A 16,990-nucleotide genomic window follows, 5' to 3' on the forward strand; every position below is an offset into this window, starting at 1 on the left:
ACGAAGTAATAAAAGGACGTGCTTCATTTCTGGGGAGGGGATTTTATAGGCATCGTAAAGACTACCGGATTAATGTTACTAAAACTTATTTTCGGGACCTAAAGTTATCTAAACTAATTATCAAAAATATCAGACTTTTTGATTTATTATTTTAAAAAACATAAAATGACAAGAAAATTAGATGTGGTAATCTTAGTATGTACTCTATACTCGAATCTTTGATCGTATGAAGCAAATTTTAGAATATTGTGATACGTTGATTGAATGCATGTAGTATTAAAAGTTCAATCTAACCAGTTGTTCTCATTCAAAATATTGAATAAAAGTCTTTTTTTTTCATTCATACAGTATAATTTAACGATATTTATGCTACACATTTGTCTGTTTAATTCGGAAGGAAATAAACAATTTTATGCATGAAATATATATCTATAACGCAACTTGATTGTTACGTGCATGTATTTACTAAGACACATTTTATACCTTGAATATTACAATGAATATCATGTGATAGATTTTATCATTACTGGTTATTTTATTAAAATTCTGAAGGTTTACACGTAGATTGCAAACTAAATAAAAATATTTATTTCTAATTTGTTCATCTTCAAAATTATTTTAAACGTATTTTCAGCCAGACAAACTTGATGAAATAAAAGCAACTCCTCGTTCATAAAAAACGCGATTGGGGACATCTCCATTTGACTCCATATCTACTGTAAAAAGTAAATCTTTCCTGGTTTGGTTTAAATAAACCGGCAATGTAATACCGTCAACTTTTGATTTGCCTATAGCCATTGAGTCCATTTTTATCCAGTGCAAGCTAGTTTCTGGTAAGTCTGTCATCATTGTGTCAGCAATTTGTAATTTATTGCCCAAACAAGTTGCACCTTGAAGTTTTAGTCCTAAAAACGAAAAGTGCATTACAGATATAAAAAAAATTGAAAGGAATTTTAGAGAGAAACAAATACTTACCAGTAATGATAAATCCACTGTCTGAAACACTCTGATACGCAGCGAAATCATCAGCAATAGAAACCTTTAAATAAAGCTCTTCCAACGACCATTGATTTGCCTGAGCGATATACTGACGTGTTGCTGTAATGTAGGCTTCAGGAATAAAAAGACCGCCTAACCAGACTTTAATGTTTCGCAACTCTTTAGCTCCACTAGCATTCGCAACACGAGAAATATTTTGCAACTGCTTCATTCGCTCCGATAAGTCCACAACCCACTGTATAACTGTCAATCCTTCAGGAAACGTAAATCTAGCCAAAATATAAATTGCACGCATAATACAAAAAAGTTTTTGACTAACATTTATTCCAACAAAATCCTTAACGCCGCAAACGTAAAAAAACAACAACTTATAAAAGAACAGAACAACGGTACATGTTTATTAGGGTGTTTCAAATTTTATCAATTTTTGAAATTAAACTCGCGAATCGATTTATAAATTGACCATTTATATGAAAATAAGTTTGAACAAAAAAAAGTATGTTTGTACAATTTTTAGGGTCCCCGCCAGTTCGATTTTGGGCAAAAATGTTGGGTGTTTTAAACGCCTGGCGGGGACCTTAAAATTTATCCTATAAAATTTTTTATTCTTTTAAATAATATATGTTGGATTGGATATTAATTACATAAAAGGAGCATGTTGAAAAAATTAAGATACGCCTCCGAGTTATTAATATTTACAAAAACCTATTTTATAACTCGGAGGAGTATCTTAATTTTTTCAACATGCTCCTTTTATGTAATTAATATCCAATCCAACATATATTATTTAAAAGAATAAAAAATTTTATAGGATAAATTTTAAGGTCCCCGCCAGGCGTTCAAAACACCCAACATTTTTGCCCAAAATCGAACTGGCGGGGACCTTAAAAATTGTACAAACATACTTTTTTTTGTTCAAACTTATTTTTATATAAGTGGTCAATTTATAAATCGATTCGCGAGTTTAATTTCAAAAATTGATAAAATATGAAACACCCTAATGTTTATTGTACATTTATTACACCAATGGCTGAATAAAACAGTTTTAATAAACTACAAACAGACAACGACGTCCGAATAGGAAAGCCTACTGAATAAAGCGCACACATCTTAAATTTTTTCGCGTATTGGGATTGTACTGCCAAACTGATCAAATTCTTCGCTATTAATGTATTTCTACAAATCAAAATATCTCTTTGATAACATATTTACACAATGAATTTTAAACTTAGATTTAGAAAGCATAGTTTTGAACTTATTTAACCTAAACTACTCATAATTCAATAAATTAGTTTAAGCTGGCAATGTTTATCAATAGTTTATAATTTTTTTACAATTTTCTATGAATATCACAAATAAAAATCTTGTTGATTTTTATTTGAGATAATGTGCAACTATTTTAGTTATAACAATTATATTTAAAACTCTTAGCTTTAAAGAATTTTTGTTATACTGTTAAAATTAAAAAAAAATACCTGTTCCAAGATTTTGGTATGATTCCTTTTACTATAGTATCAATCAAGTTTCTAAGATCATTGGTTTGTTTGCTATTACCTTCACAAACATCAATAACTTGCTCAAGATCATTTCGCACAGTAGTAAGTAATTTGACACCTACATTTATTTCTCTTTCAAAAAATCTATAAAGAGGATCTTTGATGTTTTCAGCAGTGCGTCTAATGGCGAGAATCTTATCAGGCAAAATATGCAGCCATCCTTTAACAGATTGATGTAAATCTTTCATCCACTGAGGCCTTACGTCAATACCTAACCCTTTGTCCATTTTTTGTTCATCAGCAACATAAGCAAGTTCATCATCTTCTGCTGTTAGCCGCATTTTTAATATCTTTGAGGTAGTTGCTTCTGATAAATTTGTCAGGATAACTTTTTCAGCATTGTTAGGTAAACCCAACCATGATGGTGGTTGGTAGTCTGGTAAACTTTCACACCACTGTATGAATTGCTCTCTTCTAAAAACATCGGGTATAACAATATCTTTTGACGAAGTTGATACCAAAGGAAATTCTGAGTCAAAACTCTTTAAGGTAAAAACACGTTCTATAAAAGACTGAATTAAACGCTGATCAAAATCATTATCAATACGTCCACCATAGATAGACTGACCCAGCAAAGTGCTAAATGCATCCCAAGGAAGTTTTTCAGGAGCAATATTAGCACGATTTTGAGACACAGATGCTATCCAAGTATCTAGCATATCAAAAGCAACTCTTAAATCAGACTCATTAAACTCATATAACTTTGACCAGCCTAAGGGTGTGTAACGCAAACGCTCTTGTACAATAGCATGAAACCATGCAAGAAGAAAATAAAGGCGAGGACGTTCAGCAGGCGATTCTGACATTCTAGAAGAAGAAATAGTAGAAAATGTACGAAGCAGGTTTGCTTTTATACCAGGAGGTGGTTCAAAAACAAATACCCTTGAAGCTCTGAGCAGATTAACAGGAACTTTAGGATTAATCTCCATAGTCATAAACAAGCGAAAACTGGGATGCGGTTGAAGAGAATGCAAACGCTTTTCAAGAGAAACCAGCCATTGAGTGGCAAGATGAACATTTTTTAACAAAACCCATTTTCCTGATTTAATAGAAGCATTTATAGCTTTCTCAGCATCACTAAAACCTTCAGCAGAGCCAATGGCAATTGAAGTTATTTGCTTATTAGTTAATGCAACTAAATCATCTACTCTACTACTGACATCATACCCTGGTGCTGAACATAAAATCATTGGTGTAGAAGCTTTGATCTAAATAAATTTAATGAACTACATTATCCACAAAAACTAAGTACACAAATTTAATATAGTAGACATGCACGGACAAGTAACACTGGTGCTAAATGATAATATGGAAAAACAATGCTCCTTTGTAAATCATTTAGTAGCTCATTTATCTTAAAAAATTATTGTAAATGAAAGCTTGTTTATAATCCATCTAATCCATATATTTCTAAATTAATAATTTTAATGGACTGTAATAAATTAGCTTAACAAACAGCATACAATGTATACTGTTCTATATGCCTTATGTATTTTTTTTACAGCACAAGAGATATGAACTGACCCTAAATTGAATTTCATTAACATTGCATCAGTATGAGTAGAATAAAACATAGACCAGATAAATTAAAAATATGAATTTATAACTAAATACAAATAAATTTTGAAAATAATAAATCAAAATAATTAGACTGACCTCATTTTCTACAATATGAATTAAATCTATTTCTTGTTCTGATGTATGCAAGAAATTATTTCCTAATACAGATAACACAAAACCTCTCATTGCAACATGTAGATTATCAGGTCTCAATGCTTGCAACACCAACATTTTATACATGACTTCACCAGATGGAGCTAAAAGAATACAGATTTATACATTTGTATCAGATATTGATAGTTAATAATTTGCTTAATTTTTAAATCTTTTTTCTAATATTTATAGTGACTTTCTCATTGCTTATTACTTTAATATTTATTTTTGCCAAAGCTTCTGATCAAACAATTATAATTTATATAAAAATTTTTACAACTTTTATTGTACACTATGTCTGCAAATAATGTGTCGTAATGGTCAACTTGTTAAAGTAACCAGGCATAACGGTTTAGAAGGGCCAGCACAAGATGTTGTCGGGCTAAAAGATAGAAAGAAAACCCCACATTTACTAGACATATTCTAGCATGAAGAAAAGTCTATTTACAAACGCACATCTAGGTTTTGCCTGTGTTTTATTTAACAATGCCTGCTCTCAGTAAATGTATTTACTAGAACACTCACCAATGGATGTCAATAGGACATAATTAGCAATGTTTTATGTCAACTTTAATCTCCATAACATTGGTAACATAACATGAGTCTTTTCAGCTATGAGGTTCAAGATTTTACCAAGTCAAACTTTAGATATTGTTAATTATACAGTATGATATTTATACAAACGTGTGTGCTCATATTTGTGTAGACAATGTGATTATAATTTACTAAAATAATTGATTTTTTTCAAGTTTTTTTTAACTCACGGTTTTAGGACTATTAAACAAAAAACCTTGCTTGTTTCAAGCTTAAACAGGAATAATGTGCAATTGCACGCTGTACCTGACCACATATATACTTTTTTTTTTTGACAACAGTGGCTTACAATTTAAATGCTATAAAAAAAAATGTTACTTTAAAAATAACTTTAAAGCAATGATCTATTTTAAAGTTTTTATTATGCATTAAGGCTTTAAATAAAATAAAAAAGTAGTTACAGTGATTGTAAATAAACAATCACTTTTTTTTGGTGTAAATTAACAAAATTTTTAATGATAAATTTAAATATAATAATTTATATAAAACTATTCTTCTTTGAAAAGATAATTTTTTAAGTGACTTTAAATCATAAGTAAAATTAGATCTTGTTGCAAAACAATTACTATTTCTTTTGTTTGTTGTTCCTAATTTTACAAAAAATTGTTTAAAACATATGTTTTTAAACTTGATTACTTAATGAGCATGAAATGATTAAAAATTACATATTAAATATAGACTAACGTATTTTTTGAAACAATTTTTTTTTTTTTGCAACTTTTTGAAAAAAATAAATGTTTAACAATTTAAAAATACAACACTTTTAAATAAAATTAAATTAATTTAAATAAAATTTGTTCATTCATTAAACAATCATTAGAAGTAATCTGAAAAAACATTTTGCATAACTTTAATAAAACATTTTAAAAGATGCAATTAAAAACGTAACAAAAAGTAATCTTCGCTTTGAGTTTTATTTTAGTGCTTATAACATTTTCTTTTCCGTAAAAAAAAATTTTTCTTTTTATAATAATTTTATTTTTCCTTTTAATTTTCTTCCTAGTTTAAGTTTAGCTAGTGTTTCTTATTTTAGTGCATTTCTAAAATGTTAAAAAATCATTAAAACATTAGTGGTTAAGTTGTCAAAAAATAAAATCATTTACATGGTCAGCAATAACGCTCAATCGCATGCCATTCCTGTCCAAGCCCGTTGGTTTCATAACTCAATATCCTCAATCAATGGTAAAATATTATAAAGCAGAATTTGTTAAAGTAACTAATACTAGTACACCCATAGTGACTTAATATTCCATCGAAAAGTAACAAAAATTTTCAGGCAGTTTGCCTTGAGAAGCAAATATTTATGTCTATTAAAACTCGTTTTATTTATAATCAAATATATTAGAATTGAATAGATACCTCCCACATTGATATAACTCATATTTATTTATATTTTTACAATATTATTTTAAAACATTAAAAAAAAAAAAAATTTCTCATCTACATTTTACTGGCTGTAAAAAACTTACTTAATGGTTCTGATTCAACCCAACACTTTGGTACTCTGTCATATGGATTTTGTGAGCAGACAAAATCGTTGAATTCCTAAGACAAAAAAAGTTACCATCACTGAAAAATAATTTAGTTTAATGTACTTATAAAATTACAATGACATAGAATTTAACACAACACCGTTAGTAAGTATACCATAAGTAGTATGCAAATCATCAACATAATGAAAGAAAAAAATACAAATCACCTTCTCATTTTCTAATTGATACTTTAAAATATCTTTAAATGGCTTAAATTTGCTTAGTCTTAACAATGCTGTCTTTTGATCTAATGAAAATCCATGTAGATCTAAACTTTCAGATTGAACAACAATTTCTTTTCCTCGAAGGAAATGGTCAAACTCAACATCATAATTAGGTTGGCTTAAAAAAAAAGTGTGTGTATATATGTATAATGTATTTATGTGTATGTATGTATACACATACATACAGTATAGACAAGAAAAAAGAACTTACCTTTGACCTTTTAAACGAATCCTGGCAATAAGCATACCAAATGCAATCCTATCATCATGCAACAACCCCATTGAAACACGATCATAAACACTTTGAAACAAACATTCTATTAGTAAATGAAGACGAGTTGTTGGATCCTTCTTATCCTTTAACTTGGCATTGTTATAAAGAACTGACTGAAATATTTCGAGAAAAAATTTGAGAGAATATTGATACATGAAATGTACCACGTGAAGACCTTCTAGAGTAAAGAAAATGCTACTACATGCAGATGCTAAGTTTCTATATTGATCTGTAACTGCTTCAACTTCTATCATAACTTTATCAGTTTTTGCAACTTTCTCTGTTATTTCAGCAGCTTCTGTTTTAAGAGTTTCCAGTGTTGTAATCACCCTAAAAATGTGATTTGTAAAATATAAACAAAAAAAAAAACAAAAACAAAAAAAATCATCTTACAGATATATTATATCCACTAATTTATGTAACTGTGTCCTAAAACTAAGATGTATATTAATAAAATACACTTAGCAGTTATAACAAGTATTCATTTAGCATGATTAATATGGTACAACTTATTGCACAGACTATTATAATACATGCTTACTTCCGAAAATTTGAATAATTTATGGTTTCTGTTACTATATCAATACACATAAAATGTGCAAAAAAACCTTTAAATTTATTTCAAGGGTAACATAAAATAAAAAGATACTAAAAAAATTTGAAATGTTCTAAAAATTATTATTAAAATTATAGTGGTGTAGTGCTATATTTTAATAGGTAGAAGAAATTTTTAAATTTAAGGTCAGAGAGGTTAAAAAACTTTTGAAATATTACTGAATTTTTTTTAAAAATAAAATTCAGTAATAATAAGCCTGATAAAGACAATAGTTAAGGGCATGAATATAAAACTAAAATTACGCTACTACTAAACAATTTATACCACATTACACTGAATACATGATTCACATACATTTTAGAAATACATTTAGTAGTTATAACCAGGGGTGCACCAATGAATCGGTGCACCCCTGTATCTAATTATTTAGTATATTGTATTTGTATACAATATACTATAATAATATAGTATATTGCATTTGCATACAATATACTATATTGTATGCACAAAATTTAATAATAACAAGAAACCGAAACCCATGTATAAGTCTAAATTATTATATAGACATATCCCCAACCATTAAACCTGCAAATATTTTTTGAACTGTTACGTTTTCACAAGGTCCCTGCATTTTGTGTCTTATTATTTAGAAAAGTAATTTCATGACTTATGGATCTAAACTATACAAAGAGATAATAAACTATACAAAGTTTAAATCAAAAATTGTAAAAGTAATGTAAAATTTAAAATAAAATTTTTTTTTTGCCAGATGTTCCTATTCTTAATACTTTTATTTTGCAAAATTTATAACTTGCTTTGATCATTTATTTTCATCTATATCAAAATAGTTTATAAAACATTTAGTTACTTTGCTCATTGCAGATATTTTATTTAATTTTATTTTTAAGTTTAATTCCTAGAATATAGTTAAAATAATTGAACAATGAGCAGAGCAACTATGTATAAAACAAATTTTAGCAAATAAGCGACCATTAAAATCGACTGCTAACATTTTGTTTGAAAAAAAATTTTAATTTACTTATTAGTAAAAAGAAAAGAGTACAAATTTGAATTTAGGGCTGATGCTGATGCATTGACCTGTGTTAATTGGCATCAGCCAAAAGTAGGCATCAATGCACCCTAAATTATAACAAGTACTCCTTTAGCATGATTATTATGGTACAATTATTCACAGAATTTTTAACTCTAGCATACTATAAAAAATGCGATTATTCTTAATTAACTGATGCTACATACTTATCATCATCTAAAATGCTTCCTTTTGAATCATTAAGAGCTTGAAGTAAAGCCTTTTCTAAATGACGTAATCTGAGATTGAATTCTCCTTGAAGCTTCAAAAGATCTGAACGTTTTGCATCAACCTCAGGTCGCTCAGCTTTAAGTACTTCATTTAAGCACTGGCTTTGCAAGCTGCTTCTTGTAACAGTGAAATTCACAAATGTAACACGTGAACACAAATCAGGTGGAAAATCAATCTAAATAGAGTAGTTATAAATAAAAAATAGCACCCAAAAAAATAATACTTTTACAGTAAAAAAAACAAAAAACAAACTCTTACAGTGGGATCTCTTGTTGACAAAAATATAGTAAATGCTGGAGATAAATCAATGTCTTGATCCCCAAGAGTGATCAAAACCCTCCCACCAGTTCGTCTAAGTTCCTTATTAAGTACAGGATTTAATATTGGATCATAGCTTTCAACATCTTGAACCAAAAGAGGATTTCCAAAACGTAAAGCACTTTCTAAGTTCTTTCTGAATGCATCATCTAGGAAACTAAATAAAAATGAATAAAACAAATCCTATTCAACCCATTAATTAAAGCTCTTATGTAATTACAGAACATATTATGTTTCTGTACACATATTTGTAATTATCTAGTTTTTGTAATTTTTGTAATTACCTAGTTTTTGTAATTTTTTTATCAGCAAAAACTTGTAATATAAATTCAGTGGCTTGCCCAGATGGATCAATTATTAAAGGATATCTATTGTGTCGCTTTAGCATAACTGCATTTTCTGTACACAAATCATCTGCAGGTAAAGATTTAGATTGCCAAAATAATCTATCATCAGCTGTTGACAAATACTAAATATATGACAATGTGACATTTTAACAAATACATATTAAAACAAAGTATAACAAAAAACTAGTTAAAAATTTTTTAATGTAATATATTTAATTTTAGATGTAAAAAAAAAAATGTTACATTCATTAAAATAGCACAATTAAATGCCATATATTTAAAGAATTTAATTAATATTGGATACAGAAGTTGCATTAAAGAAATGAATTTTTCTTTAGCATATCAGGTTAGCATCCTTAAAATTGGTTTCTATCATAACTTTCTCTAAAGATAATTTAAAATAACCATGAAAAAAAAATTTTATAACAAACTTCAGTTCTAGCCAAATCATCTCTAAATTGAATTGAGGCCTGCTCAAGATGTGAAGTCCATGCTGACCATAATCTAGATCGCACTTGCTGATCAAAGTATCCTCCATAAGCCAAAAATGCTGAACAGAGCAAAACATCACCAGCAACTGTGTCCATTTGGGTTTGAAATCCATTACTAGTAGATTCCCATCTTTTCCTTTCTGTACTTAAACTTCGTAATAAAGCAGTACTTCGAGACACTTTTGCTTCAACAGAAACTAAATCAGCTTTAATAGTCTGAGCTTCACTTATCAGCAGAGCATACTCTTCCTTATATTGAGCTATACTGCGCTCTAACTCACTTATCATTTCTGCCACTGAGTCAAGCTAATAAATATAAAAACAAGTATAAAAAATCGAACTTGGCAAAAATTTAAGATTGTAAAAAATGTTAGTGCAAATACTCATAAAAATAACAGAAATGCAAATACTAAACCGCATACTATTAACAAAAATATAAACAAGAAACCCAGATAACAACAATAAATTTTCAAAAAATGAAACTACCTTGGATTTATTTTTTAAAAGTTCTTCTTCACTTTTGAACAATTCATTTCGTAAAGGCTCAACCTTCTGAAGCATTGTTGCATAGTTAACTTGAGCAATTGCCCATTTGACTAAAGGGCCACATGCAACACTTGCTTTATTAACTTTTTCAAAAGTGTAATCTGGATTAGAAATATACTTAGCCATCTGCTTTCTTGACTCAAGACTAAAATATAATCATAAAATATAACTAAATAATCATAAAATATAACTAAATAATCATAAAATGTAACTAAATAATCATAAAATATAACTATCTGCTTTCTTTACTCAACATCAAATTTTATGTTTAATATGCTGCCATTTAAATTTATTTTACATAAAATACTCCTGAAGAAAAAAAATCGTCTGCTCTAGGGAAAAAAAAAAAAAAAACCAAAGTAAAATATATTTCGTATTTCCAAATTTTATGAATAGTTTCATATGTAACTTGTGGTACAACCAATAAAATCATGTGCTTTTTTTTTGAATTCTTAGGGATCTCTTGATAACAATATAAAAACAAAGTTGTGTCAGATTTTATTTCAAAATAAAATCGATAAATTTTTATACTAATACTTACAAAAAATTTTTAATAAACCTAAACTTTATTTATCACTATCACGCAGTGTTTGTTTATTTTAATTGAGATTTCAAAAAATTTATTAATAACATGCTAAGCTACATAAGAAAGCTTTAGTAGAAATTGTTAAAACTATCTTAAAGTTAAGATACATTTATGCAAAAAAAAAAAAGTTATTAAAACAAAAACAGCAGTTTTGCGATTTGAATAATGCCGTTAGTAACAAAAATGGCAAGAATTTTGGTGAAAAAACCAATATGTTTATGTAAAAGTAAAAATAAGAAATTTTAGTGAGATATTTAGGTATTTAATATAAGAAAATAAAATCAAATTGTGACAGTTTTGTTAAGAAAATATGAGCATGTCAAATAATTCATAAGAGAAGTTTCATCAAGTATATGGTAAGAGTCAATTTCCTGTATACAACACAATGAATAAGTAAAAAAGCAAACAAATAAGTAAAAAAATACAGTAAATATGCATCACCGTCACCAAAAAAAAATTTGAAGTTACACATATATATGTATTAGTAATTGTAAAGATTGCTTACGTTAGACTATCAGTAGAAAAGTTCACAATACTTGGAATAAATGTGGCTTTACTGCATATAACTCTAATATCTTTCCAATCAGTAGAAGGGGTTCCTAGTAAAATACAAATAGATTCCAAAGCCAGCTTTATTGCTGGAGGTGGATTTCCTAATCTGCGAACTTCATCAAGATTATCTTTTTTAATAGACTTCACAGCTGTCTTAGCATCTTGTAAAGCTGGTTCCACCTAAAATTTAAGAAAAGTTATATTTAATTTTATATAAAATCTATATTATACAGCTTATAATAGCTGTAAGTAATAGAGTTTGTGTATATATATGTGTGTGTGTGTATACATATATATATATATATGTGTGTGTGTATACATATATATATGTGTGTGTATACATATATATATATATATATATATATGTGTGTGTGTGTGTATATATGTGTGTATATATATTTGTGTATATATATTTGTGTGTGTGTGTGTGTATATGTGTGTATATGTGTGTGTGTGTGTGTGTGTATATATATATATATATATATATATAGAGAGAGAGAGAGAGAGAGAGAGAGAGAGAGAGAGAGAGAGAGAGAGAGATACACACACACACACCAAGTATTTAATCCTAATTTTATCTGAGATATTTTTTAAATAAACAATTGACTTTTTAAATTAAACTGACAAGGTCAAGAAATTAGTAAACGAATATATTGTTTTGAATAAAACTTTAATTAAATTTGTTAATTTTAAAATTGCAAGAATAAATTTGTAAACCAACATAGGCTATGTAAAGTATGTATGAATAAACCTTTTAAAATAAATAAAATTGAATAAAATGTTATCAATATTTTTTTTTTTTGCTTTAGGAGCGCTTCAATATCTGAATAAAATAACAAGTGTTAACAAATTTTTTTTACCTCTGCTAATTCTGTCATTATAAGTTCCTTTTTAATATTAATTTGTTCTGTTTGCAGCATTAAATCTGATTGCAACTCTGTAGAAGTTACTCTTTTTTTTTCTGCTTCTTGCTGGTCTTTGACCATTTGCTTTAATTTTTGATTAGCAAGAGCATTTTTAGCTTCTAACTCTTGACTTTTCATTGACAGACTTTTTTGTAATTCTTCCACTTGAGATACAGTATCTCGAATCTTTTGAAGACCAACATTTAAATGTAGTTGCTGTTCTTCCAAATCAGATCTCTTTTCATTAAATAGCTTAATCTGTTAAAAAAAATATCAGAAATAAAAAAAGAATTTAAAAAGAATTGAAAATAAAGAGGAACTTTTTTAATTACATTTTTGTTCTCTTTTTTAAAATACAAATGAAATTCTAAAACACATACATATTGATGAATGAAATCTAAAAAACTTCTTGGTGTGACAGAAACTGTGTGACCACCTCGAGCTGAAACACTTTCATTTGTTGCATGTAGAGTTTGATGAACAAAAACCATAGCATTTACTAAAACATCACGATGACTTGGTGGCATTTGTAAGTCTTTGTAAACCAGAGGTAAGTAATCAGGTGGCTTATACTGATTAATAAAGATAACAAAAACTTAAGCAATTAAATACTTCCATATAAATAATTTGCAAATAAACAATAATTCTCACCCCACTTCTCTCTAAATCTACTTTACTCGTAAAGGACTGTCCAACTTGATATAATGCTCCTGTTGACCAATCACCAAACCAATTAAGAACACAACGATTAAACAAAGCTGGTGAAGTAGACGCTCTACTTTTTAATCCTTCAGAAGATGGATTCATAGTTAAAACAACATGCAAATTAATCATTACTTGCTGTGTAAACCATTTATAAAGTTCTTCAGCTGAATCTAACATAAGACCAGCTCTTTGAGATCCTTCTTTACACTGAGTGATTAAAGTAGAATACTCATCCCCTATTATAAAATAATAATCTTATAAATTTAATTAGAAATTTTCCTAATTTTTAATTAAAAACTAAATATTCTTTGTAAGTTACCTTCAAAAAGACCTGGAACTTCACCATTAGCAAGCAATGTATTCATTCTCTCTAAAAATGATGAATCTAAAATATTTGATTCATCCATAATAAAGGCTATTTTCTCATTACGACAACCTGACCTTCGAAGAACAATTCTTAAATCTTCATCAAAGTCTTCTGCAGTGTATTTTCTATGTACCTAAATAAATATTCCATATAATAACTGTACTAATTCAGATTATTTGTATATAGTAAATGTTTTTATGAAGATTAAAAAATAATTAAAATTTAAAACTAAAGCCTAAAACTTTGTATTTAAATTAATTTATTAAACTTCAATTTAATTACAATATAATTAATTAAAATATAAACATAAACACAAGTTTAAGTTACACTCATTAAAAAAAATCAACCTTGACTTGAACAACAGACAAACCATTCATCCAAGCTACAAATCTTGATAAGGTTGTCTTCCCAGCTCCTGATACGCCAATTAACAATAAATGCCCCTGAGGTTGACGGAAAATTCTATCAATTCTCAAAACATGGTCAAGTACTTCGTCAAATAATACAAGAGGCACGTCTAATTCTTCTTCATAAAACACTTTCAGTCTAGCTTTAGTGAAATCTCTTAGTTGCTCTTGATCTACAGGGACATAATCTTTTGTTAGCCAATTACTGTAAAGAATTGGGCGTTTTAAAGCTAATTCACAATCAATATTAGGAAAATGTTTTTTTGCAATAAGATTAATGTTTGTATTTGTCCATCGCCTCTCTTCATCAGAAATTAATCTAAGAATTAAAAATTTAAAACTTTCTTTAACTATGGATACTTCAAAACCATTCTATAAGAACTTCGTGCAGTCAAGATCAAAATTAAAATTAAACATTAAAATAAAAAATAAAACCTGTCGTGGAAAAGTCGCAAAGCTTCATGTGCCCACAATCTTACTAAACCTTCAACAGACAAATCATCTAACGGTTTTATTGCTTCTAAAACTCCTCTTACCCAACGAGTCATTTCACGAGGTGAGTAAATGTAGTGAGGTTGCATTTCCTGAGTAAACTTTGATTGAGACAAGGTATACAGCTCTACCATAGCATCAGTTAGAGGATTTGCAAAACCCCTTAATGATGGCACTAATTTTAACATAGCTCTATTAAATGTACCATAAATTTGAGCAAGTGATGAAGGACCAGGGTAATCAACATATACAACAGGAACATGCCTTAAGAATCTAAATAATGGGATAATAGTAACTTCTAAATTCAACTAAATAAGTTACAAAAATAAATTGTTTAATTCATACATTTTTATACAAAATTTGTATTTATTAATAAATACTAATAGTTAAATTGATCAATTTTTTTTAATATTAAAAACCAAAACATGACAACAAAACAAAAATTATATGGTGAACCAAAAATTAGGGTAACACAATAACAAATACTATTTACTATTTATTAAAAAACTAAACTAAAACTAAAAAAAATAATGCAAAATTTCAAAAGAGTTACTACTTGAAATATAGTTAAATAATGTCAAAAGGGCTTTAATATTCACATTTAAAAAGGAATTTAAATATTTAGCAATGTTTGTTGTTCTAATAGAACTTAACTTATCATGAAATTTAGAATACTTGCCTGTGCGACAATGGCTTTCTTCCTGGGTCTGTAGGAGGATTACAAGCTCCAACAAACTGAATTTTTTCTAAAGAGACCCACTGATGATCAGAGGTTCTATAAAAACCATTTTGCTCAACTAATTGGCGTAAAAAAGATATTACTCTTTGTGTGCCATACTGATCCATATCTGGCAAATTAATTTCATCACAGAATAAAATTAACCACTTCCCAATTTGAACAGGAGACAAAACAATTCCATTAGGAGTTCTTCTATACTCACAGTAATGATCAAATGTTTTAAGAATTAGCTCAGGAGTTGTAGCACTTGAAAAATTCAAACCAACAACCTAGAAATATTACAATTAAATAGAATCATGGTAATTATTTAATCATACTAAACATTATAATTTATATATTTAGCATGATTTTTAAATAATTTACCTCCATATCAGGAAGCGCTCTTAAAGCCGCAAACAAAGTCATCGTTTTTCCTGATCCTGGAGGACCACATAAAAGAAGAGGTTTATGCTCAGCTAACCAAGTGTATAATAATGATTCATGCCTTACAGTATCTAATGTTGGTACAACTACATCAGGTGATGCAACTTTGTGCGTTTCAATTTCTATATGAGGTACTTTGTTTGACCATGGAACCCAATCACCATTCATCGTAACTTCATAATCAATTATTACTGATTGAGAAGAGGGCAATGGGATGGTTGTTAACTTGTGAATATAATCACTAAGCTCTTGGCGAATTAATAATTTACTATCACCAGCCATACACCAAACAAGGGCATACACTAAATACTTTGGTACATAACTTTCAAATTGTTCTGAAGACATAGGAAAATCAGGGTGCTGATGGTTATAGTTCAGAATATTTCTTAAGCCTTGATTTAAAATAGAAAAAAGAGAGCTTAAGGCTCTCATTTTTGTAAAATCCATTATGTGATCTCTGGTTGAGGCAAACTCTATTGTTTTCAGTACTAATCCATTTGATACAAGGTAAGGTGTTAAACAATCAGCAAAGTTTCTTTGAACCTTGAAAAATATAAGTTATTAAAAAAACTTTCTTAGAATGAACAAAAAACATTGCAAAATTGCAACTAGCAATGCATTGTAGAACATGGCTGATAAAAAAATTGACATTTAGAACCTAATTTACTACAAATCCGTGTAAACATTAAAATTTACTAAAAAAAACAATAAATATATATTTTAGGCTAATCTAACCTGTAAAGTAGGTGAAAGAGAAACTTCATTGCCAACCATTTTATTTTTATAATCATCTTCTGACTCCTCAACAAGAACATTTTTAATTTTAGACAAATAGTTTTCAATGATCATTTCAGAAGAAACTACCTCATGTGAGAACCATACCATACCACAACGACTAACTGTTGCTAAAGTTGCATACTTCAAGTCTTGAACTTCAAACATAATTCGAACCTTTTACAAAATAATACTAAGACCATCAAAATTGTGTTATTAAAGGAAATTGTGACAACTGATGATTACAATTTATATTACTGTTAAAGTTTTGTGGTGAAAAAATATTACTTTACTTAAAAATTATTATTACTAATATAATTTAATTCGTTAAGCAATTTCTAAATTAACTTTCAATTTAGAAATTCTTTATTCAACTAATTTCCCATTTTTCCATTAATTTTAATTCCTATTTTAACTTATTTCCAAATCTGCTTTAATCATGGATTATGTAAAGTTAAATAAACTATTTAGAGAGGACACAACATTTATTTTTAGCACTTTGTTAAAAAAAATAAAAACTAAACAAAAACTTTAATGAAATAACCACTTGCATGAAGTTAAAAAAATAT

At 28.1% G+C, this 16,990-nt stretch overlaps 1 protein-coding gene across 1 annotated transcript in view; it reads right to left on the bottom strand.

Moving 5' to 3' along the window:
• Positions 1-441: 441 nt before the first annotated feature.
• Positions 442-16,990, bottom strand: part of LOC100203070 (cytoplasmic dynein 1 heavy chain 1) — a 34,850-nt gene continuing 18,301 nt past the window's right edge. Inside the window, exons 31-52 of the mRNA XM_065813282.1 lie at positions 16,383-16,598; positions 15,588-16,190; positions 15,165-15,493; positions 14,429-14,758; positions 13,934-14,312; positions 13,539-13,719; positions 13,166-13,455; positions 12,895-13,086; positions 12,470-12,772; positions 11,563-11,789; positions 10,412-10,616; positions 9,866-10,231; positions 9,372-9,556; positions 9,028-9,244; positions 8,706-8,944; positions 6,830-7,222; positions 6,562-6,736; positions 6,332-6,407; positions 4,212-4,372; positions 2,475-3,763; positions 976-1,268; positions 442-905 (exon numbers count right to left, since the gene is read on the bottom strand). Of these exons, the coding sequence (XP_065669354.1) occupies positions 631-905; positions 976-1,268; positions 2,475-3,763; positions 4,212-4,372; positions 6,332-6,407; positions 6,562-6,736; positions 6,830-7,222; positions 8,706-8,944; positions 9,028-9,244; positions 9,372-9,556; positions 9,866-10,231; positions 10,412-10,616; positions 11,563-11,789; positions 12,470-12,772; positions 12,895-13,086; positions 13,166-13,455; positions 13,539-13,719; positions 13,934-14,312; positions 14,429-14,758; positions 15,165-15,493; positions 15,588-16,190; positions 16,383-16,598 (6,924 nt within the window). The 3' untranslated portion in view covers positions 442-630. The remainder of the gene's footprint in view (positions 906-975; positions 1,269-2,474; positions 3,764-4,211; positions 4,373-6,331; positions 6,408-6,561; positions 6,737-6,829; positions 7,223-8,705; positions 8,945-9,027; positions 9,245-9,371; positions 9,557-9,865; positions 10,232-10,411; positions 10,617-11,562; positions 11,790-12,469; positions 12,773-12,894; positions 13,087-13,165; positions 13,456-13,538; positions 13,720-13,933; positions 14,313-14,428; positions 14,759-15,164; positions 15,494-15,587; positions 16,191-16,382; positions 16,599-16,990) is intronic.

The sequence above is a fragment of the Hydra vulgaris genome, chromosome 12 (assembly GCF_038396675.1).
Source record: "Hydra vulgaris chromosome 12, alternate assembly HydraT2T_AEP".
Taxonomy (NCBI): domain Eukaryota; kingdom Metazoa; phylum Cnidaria; class Hydrozoa; order Anthoathecata; family Hydridae; genus Hydra; species Hydra vulgaris.